General features: G+C 41.6%; 1 protein-coding gene across 2 annotated transcripts in view; it reads right to left on the reverse strand.

The window, feature by feature from the left end:
- The window catches only part of med30 (mediator complex subunit 30), a 51,734-nt gene extending 45,320 nt beyond the window's left edge, over positions 1-6,414 (reverse strand). For both annotated transcript variants that reach the window (XM_085395560.1, XM_085395559.1), the window contains exons 1-3: positions 6,303-6,414; positions 5,467-5,750; positions 3,286-3,444 (exon numbers count right to left, since the gene is read on the reverse strand). In XM_085395560.1, the coding sequence (XP_085251686.1) occupies positions 3,286-3,444; positions 5,467-5,652 (345 nt within the window). In that variant the 5' untranslated portion in view covers positions 5,653-5,750; positions 6,303-6,414. The remainder of the gene's footprint in view (positions 1-3,285; positions 3,445-5,466; positions 5,751-6,302) is intronic.
- Positions 6,415-8,149: the final 1,735 nt, after the last annotated feature.

Genomic DNA, 8,149 nt, shown 5'->3' on the forward strand with positions numbered 1-8,149 from the left:
GAAAAAGGGGCGAAAGCGCTGACGTGTGCAGTTGGTCCAGCTGTTCATTAAACGGGTCTGCTGCTAATTAGGCTGAGATGAGGTCACGCTGCCCGAGTCATTGATTCCACTTCCTGTTTCAGGCAGCCAATAGTGAGCGGCTGTCAGGCAGCCACCTGAATTCTCTAGGATGATAAATGGCATGCATGCTGGGGCCAAAATCAACAACCCCTCAGCCCCAGACAAACATGGTGAGAGGAGCTATTGGCTGGTCAGCACCGGACTGGGTCTCAGCCTCGGGGGGAAATGAATAAACATTTAAATAAGGTGGAATGAGCAGGGGGAGGAAAAAAAATAGCCAGATGGTGTAATGACTCAATGAAGGAACAGCAAAAGGAAAATGTCAAAGAAAACCCGTCACCGGCTTTGATTTAAGGGCACAACTGCACACGAGAGTCACTTTGAACAGATCGTTCAAAATGCCTCTCGCTGACTGTACTCCTCAATGCAGAAAATGTACGTGGTGGCAGCCATCACAAATTTGTTCCAATTTAAGACTGGTCTCCTCCCACATCCTCCTTTATCCTCAGTAGGAGCCTGGTGAGAAAGATTAGCTCCGAGCCAATCTGTAGAAATTGGGAAGGGACTGCCGCAGTCATAAATCCAATCAAACAGTAGTGGATAGCCGTGCCGGAGCCCCGCATGGTGCCTCACAGAGTGCACCCCCAGCGAGCCAGTGCGTGTGGAATTGCACATGTGGCGAAAACATGCTATTGTGCCAAGTTACACTGCACCACTTGCATTTCTATGTTGTACATTTATGTGTGTGTCGGGGGGGGGATACAATTGTGCAATCATTCTGTGAAGGCAGGCACGGAAGGAGCGGGGCTAAGAGGCAAAGTGGTGTTGTTGCTCCTGAAGGTGGATGGTGACTGTAACCAGCAGTAAAGAGGCTCTGGAGACTCACCTGAAACAACCAATGAATCTGCTGCAGGCAGAGAAAAGACAGACCTAGAGGGAGTAGGTGAGATAAGAGTTCCCCAGGGTAAATATGTGTGTGTTTGTGTGAGCAGCTTTGTGAGAGGGTGTGTGTGTGCATGAGCAAGGGGATATGGAAGTTACAATGGCCTACTTCCTTTAAACCAACAGCTTCCTAATTTAGCAGACAGCTTTTACGAAAAGCCGGACTATGTGAGGCGACGGCTGAAAGCACAAAAAAAAAAAATCCTGACAAGCATATAAAGCATTTGTTGACGTTCACATCTAAAAAGATCAATCAGTCAACTTAAAATGTAGTATCAGCACTTCCCCGCTTACAGCCTCATCATGTAAAACCTAAATGCAGTTGCAGGTGTGCTTTATATAATAAAAGCATGACCTAATTTGAGGTAAGACAGCATCTTGAAAGTAATAACAAATGGACAAAATATGTAAAATACAAAGTATAATACAATGTGTTTTATCAGGTAACAACTATATTAAGCTGGGAGTAATGTGTATTTCATTTAATCTCCTTTCAGCATGTAATACCTAACCAAATCCAAAGCAGAATGTTTGTAGCATGATCCGGGCCTGCTTACCCACTAATTTTATTTGTTTGTTTCATTAATCTTTTGTGAAGAGGGGGAGAGTGTTGTTCATGAGTGAATGGAAGACGGATTGAGAGGTGGACCAGCAGATTGGTATGGTTTGAGCAGAAATATAGGCGTTGTACTGGACTGCCATGGTTAAGAGAGAGCTGAACTTTACAAGTCAACCTACAAATCCAACCTTTACCTATAATTATGAGTCCTGGGTAATGACCAAAAGAGTAAGGCCACGAATACAAGAGGCCAAAATGAGTTTCCTTTATAGGTTGGCCGGACTCAGCCTTTAAGGTGGGGAGAGGAGTTATTTCTAAGGCTGAGCATGGCTGGGTGGACTCTGGACTCCGGACAGTATGTCAGCAACACACAAAATCCACAATCAACATGTCTCACTACTGCAAATACTTTATTTACTTTTGGTGAGGGCGGTGCCTGTATAGAGCCTGCAGGAAGCCGGACACATTACACTCGCTCACTCAGGGTGAATTAATCAGATCATAGCCTGATATCACATATCACACTGACTTTGTAATATGGAGCTAATGACTTAAAAACAATTTATTGTCCAACTGAGTCTGACATTTATGTCCTCACACACATCCATGCTGGCAATGCATTGGAAAGTTCAGTGCATCAGTACATGTGTGTAATCAGACAGAGCTCTTCGGCTAACTTTACCTTACCTTTACCCGAGTGCACTGACATGCATCAACCCATGATTAAATCTCAGTGTTCCCAGGTGCACGCCAATCTTTTGTATACTTAAATCAACTTGCACCAATGTCATCACCTCTCCTCCACATCACAGCCAACAAATCCCAACTGCTTCTTTTGTCTGCGTTATGCAACCAGTGCGTGCCGCCACTGTAGACGTGCGTCATATTGCTTCAGTCTCTGCAACAGGACCGGCGTGTGCAGCAAATACGGATCAAAGAAATGTTAGAAGCCCTTTTGGAAAGTTCAAAGTTTTCCATTTTTTATGTTTCAGGCTCACCTCGTCAATCCTTTTATGATTTATAAGTGCACTCTGTTGTCCCCTAACCAACCAGCCAATGTAAGAACCTGCTAACTGTTCCCACCTCACACTTAAAAGACTGAAGGCGGCTGAGCGTTAGCTGTTAGAGCTCCTCTGTTATGTAACAAACTGCTGCCATTTCCTTTTAGACCTCTTTTAAAGATTTAAATATATCGGCAAGCTTTCTTATAACTTTTTACTTTTCTTTTAAACCTTTAAGGCTTTTTTATTTTATTGTTAACTACTGAGTTGCACTGTATTTTCATTCTTGATGCTGCACTTTCATGACTCTGTTTTATATTAATACACCAACTGTTCAATCATTTGGAGCTTACATTTATGCTTTTCTAATCTTCTTTAATTTTTTCCCCCCGTTTGTATGACTGTATTTTGACACATTCTTCATTATTACATGTTTCTTCTGAAATATTTTGTATTGATGAATGTTGCAAAAACATTTCATTAATAAACTTCACAACTTTATTTTTAATAATTATGGAAAGTGCACCACTGGTGGTATAAAATAACTGATATAACTGTGTGTATATATGTGACAGGAAATGGGGAAAAAGCACAACGGGTTTCCTTTGGAAATGGAAGGAAGTTTCACAAATGTGACTATTTTACCAACTTTTAACAGAAATTCAATAACGTCAGTAAGAGAAAGCTGTGATTAGCATATTTCTTAGTGTTGTCGTGTCTCACCTCTGGAGGTATGGGGTCGAGGCCGGCACAGTTTTCGTTGCATTTATCGTAGACGAGGCGCAGCTTGCGGAAGAGCACAGAAAGCGTTCGTAGATGCTCCTGGAGTTTCCCCAGCCTGTCCTGGTGGGTGTTGGGGTGGTAAGTGACTCCATTAGGCAGCTAAGAAGAACCAACGGGGAAACTCTGTGTTAAATAAAGTACTAGAATTTTCTTAGTGCTAATAAAAAAGCTAAACTTATTGATCCTCACTGACTGCCAAAGCATCACGAAGCCTCTGTTGTTCCCCAGCTGATAAGAAAGCATTAGGAAATCCTCTGATAAAAAAGTGATAGTGTTCTTTCTACTTAAGAACGGGAGCCATCAGTCTGAAAAGACGCTTTAAAATGTGTTTAACACGTTTGTGATCCTGCAACAATATGGCATGTGGTTTTAATAATCACAATTTAAAGCACCAAACATAAACTGCGCAGCATCAAAAGATAAACAGCTTCAGCTCAAGCACTTTGAATGGTTTCTTTTTTCCCCACTCACTCCCATACTGAGGCTGCAAAACTGGCTTTCAACAACAATGGGTGTTAAAGAGCAGCATGACATGTTTTTTATTGAGAGGATCGACAAGCCTCTGGAGCAGCACTGTCTGATTATAAACATCCTGCATAGCATGAAACAAGCCTGCCTTGAGGGCAAGCAAAGAGAGAAGCAGAAGGGAGACAGACAGAGAGAGACGGAAGGAGTGGAGGGAGGAGAAGACACATGAGGAATTTTTACAAGTATAAAGGCGGCCTGTGATCTAAAAAAACAAATCACAACAATGCTGTTTGTGCATTCTGCGGCTGAGGTCGCGCTCGCTCGGCCCATCTTGCTGGCTGTGATCTTAACAAGGTGCGGGAGCGGCGTCTCGGAGGAGCAGGCAGACATCCACGATAAACTCATTCCAGTTGCATCTTTAAGATGAGGTCAAAGCTGAACTACATGTGAACTGCAGACCAAGCTAATGCACAAATAAATGATCTCAAGGAATAATAACAAGCATCCGCTGGCACTTAAATGCAGTAAAGACTGATGCACTGTTTGGAAATAAAAGAAAACATTTGGAAGGAAAGTGCACTAACACATCTGACATAAAAGCAATACGTTCAGCTCAATGATATATGTAGGATGACTTCATGAGTCTTATCTACGAGCGCTCCTTCTTTGTCATGACAACATAAACAAAGCCCTGCAAACACAGGAGGAAACCACACAAAGGCAACATCCTTGCTTAGCCAGTGTTGGATTTATCGCAATCACTTTGACAATGGTTGTCATATCACATTGCTGCATGGAAAAATGCACTTCTGGTCATAAATTCCTGACAGTAAGCTGAACTTTGAGCAATTAAAATATCCAAAAAAACTTCCTATCTCAAGAAAGACGAACAAGATCTGCTTGCAGTTCTCCAATTTTTGCGTGGCAGGCCCCCACATGCCTCATTTTTATCATTAACAACTGAAAATTGGGAAGTAAAGGTGATTGGAATCACATCAGCAAACTCTTGTTTATTTTGTCAAACAACATTTTTTTTAAGTGATATTAATTTAACTTCAGTTTTATGCTGTGGTTCCTGTCCCCAGATTTAAGAGGCACTGCCTTATGCTAATATGTATTTTCCCTGCCTTAATGATTGAAGGCATAAAAAAGGGTCTGTACTTTTCCTGCTCCTAGTTGTCAAAATGTAATTTGTGAAAAAGGCATATTTGGAGCCTAGACACTGATTAAAAGCTTCCTTACATCTTTGTACTTTCTGCCAAATTCTTTCAGAATACAATCTACATGCCACATTATTTTAATGAACCTTAAACTGCCTCTGCAGGCTTCTCAAATCAAGTGATTTTGGCCTTTTAACTGCACTGCGCTTCTTGCTGGCTGTGGTCGTCTCCCATTTACCATCAAGACTGCAGGCATCCTGTTGTTTTTAAATCCTGCATCAAAATGTGTTGATAAAGAACTGCCATCCTGACTGGCATTTGCTTTGTTATTAGAATAATAGTCATCATGTTATGTTAGTATCTCTTTTTTTCCCCCCTTACATCTTTTGGCTGGTCTGTTTTCATGACAGCGTGTCCAAACCTTTAATTTTACTCATCTTGTGTCATACTTAAGAGTCTCACATTGGTTCTAGAGCTACAAACGTGACCATACCTGCATGTTTCTGAGGAGCTGGAAGATCTCCATGGTCCTGAGGACGATGTCTTGGACCGTCTCCTGACCGATGCGACACAGCGAGGCCGTGTTGACGTCCCGTGCTGCCTGAGCCTGCTGCTGCTGTTGCTGCTGCTGAGGTGGCGGCTGCCCGCCAAAAGGTGACACGAGAGGAGGGGTCGTCATGGAGACTGCAGGTGACGATGCTGCTGGAGAGGATGGATTGGAGGGAGGTTCACGTGTTTCCCTGTCAGGTTATTCCACACCAGGAGACATTTACATGCCTTTAGGGAGCAATTTAAAGAGGATAAAGAGAAGGAAATTTAGAGAAGTTAAAGGAAGTCTTGGTCATTGCGCTTGCTTTGTGAATACTCAACAGCATAGAGTTTAGCAATATCAGCTTAGCTTTTAGCTAGGCTAAAGTTTGATAAAAACATATTTTCAGCTATATAAAAACTCCACAAGTGCTAAAAAGTAACAAAAACAACGCGTTAGTCTCTGTGCTAACGCCATAGCCTTTAAAATAAGTTATCTACGCGGATTTGAATCTATTTAAACGATAACTCACATCAGTACAAGTCTCTCAAATACCACCCCGAGCTTTGAAAGACACACCCAGATACATGAAATAGAGTAACGGGTTAATCATCGCTCATGTAAAAGTACAGTGATTGTCACAAAAGCTAAGTGGACAGTCACACCATACGACACTCTCGCTTTCTCTACGTTTATTTTTTGTGGGTTTTTTTTATATATATATATAATTTTTCTACCACATCAACTCACAGAGAGTATTCATGTTTGCTCACCGGCACAATTACAACATGTTAGGTTACCTGTGTGGTGATAATTTATCTCTTTTGTTGACATGTCAAATCCCTCTGCTCCAGGGATCTCAGCTGCTGCTGCAACTATCGCGAGAAGTCTTAAGTTGACGCCGTTATTTTGGGTTGTAAACAATGTAATAGAAGCGAAACGTGAAAATGTGTGTGTGTGTGTGTGTGTGTGTGTGTGTGTGTGTGTGTGTGTGTGTGTGTGTGTGTGTGTGTGTGTGTGTGTGTGTGTGTATATTTATTTATTTTTTAATTTGGTATAACTTTAACGAGAATAAGATGTTATAACGGACATGTACTAATATCAAATATGCCTTTGGTCAACTACTGCTTCCCTCTGAATGCTTCTAAGGCATGAATACATTACGGTAAAGCAACGCGCACACCAAAATGTGCTCGGGCTACTTGGGGTAAGAGCGACACATACTGGCTCATTTTTTTTATAACAGCATCACTACCACACATCTGAGTTCATCAGCCCCCAGGCCAATTTACGCCACATGATTGCTTCTCATGGGTCATTCTCTTTCCCTTACTCTGTGTTAAATTAAATCCCTCAGTGCATCTACCCATCCATTATTTATAGTCTACTGTACAGTTGTGCTTGGATTGTTTTTTGAGCCATCAGAATTATAATTAATTTGAAATACAAGAGGTGTCACGAACAGACAGCAAGCTGTCCAAGGTTGCTTCCTCAGCATGTGCTGCAGAATTACTGCCCTACTAGTGACTTACAGACACTAGAAATAAGAGTTTTATTTATTTCTTTTTTTAAAAGAAGGGGGGGGGAAAAGGAAAGGTTTTACCTTTAGGCTTGAATGAGGCTGAAAAAAGTAGATTAGGATGCTATTACTTAATATACACCATTCACTGAAATTTAGGGCCATGGGCTGGATTTCAATTTTCTTTTATCAGTAACACACTTTATGTAATGGTAACCCAGAGTCTTTTTTCCCACTCTTTTTAGCAGCAACATGCGATACTGATGCGAAAAACACTGAGTTCACTTGACTGCCCACAACTTCTTAATTGCAGACAGAGTGCTGGTTAGCTTGCCAGGATGAATGAGTGTTACTCTCACAATCCCCATCTGCTGTAGCGCCAGACTAACTGAGGCATGCCTTTTGGAAATAAGTTCCTCCATAATCATCCAGCATGTCTTGGTGAGCTTAATTGGAAAGAGGAAGCAGCGATGGTGAGTGGGTGGAGGCAGGTAGCGAGATGAATACATTTTCCCATATTGCTATGTTGCTGATTAACGATGCAACTTTAGGAGAAGGATGGAAAATATAAAAGTTTGAGTGAGTGTGCAAAACCCTTGAGTCGGCCCTTACTTCTTTATATTTTGCTTCAGAGGAGACAGATTTTTTGTTTGCTTGTTTTGTTTGTCTTAAAAATACGTCATTTGTTCTTATTTCTTCAGTTGAATCAACAAAAATTCAAAAAGAAGAAGTGGCAGAACCCAGATCTCAACATTATTGAAGCAGTGTGAGAGCATCCCACCACAGAACAGAACAAAAGGCAGCCGACATCCAAATATGAGCTTTAAAAATCCTTCAAAAAGCCTGAAGACTGCTTAAAGAAATGACAAGAAAGCTTGCCTAATAGAGTTCAGGCTGTATTGAAGAATATAGATGGTCACGTCAAATATTGAACTTCAACCTTTCCATGTATGTTTGACTGTGACTGCTGCAGCTCCTTCCCACTTTCCTGGCAAAATACAAAAAATAAGGGTGCCTTGAGACTTTTGCACAGTATTGTATAACGTAAATGTGTCCCAAATCCTAAAGAAGACAGCTGTCTCCAGGCCCTGATCAACCAAGAGCTCATCTGTCCTCACTGTTCAAAGT

The sequence above is a fragment of the Rhamphochromis longiceps genome, linkage group LG22, assembly GCF_057381845.1.
Source record: "Rhamphochromis longiceps isolate RC_006_pf linkage group LG22, R_longiceps_female_GT1.1, whole genome shotgun sequence".
Taxonomy (NCBI): domain Eukaryota; kingdom Metazoa; phylum Chordata; class Actinopteri; order Cichliformes; family Cichlidae; genus Rhamphochromis; species Rhamphochromis longiceps.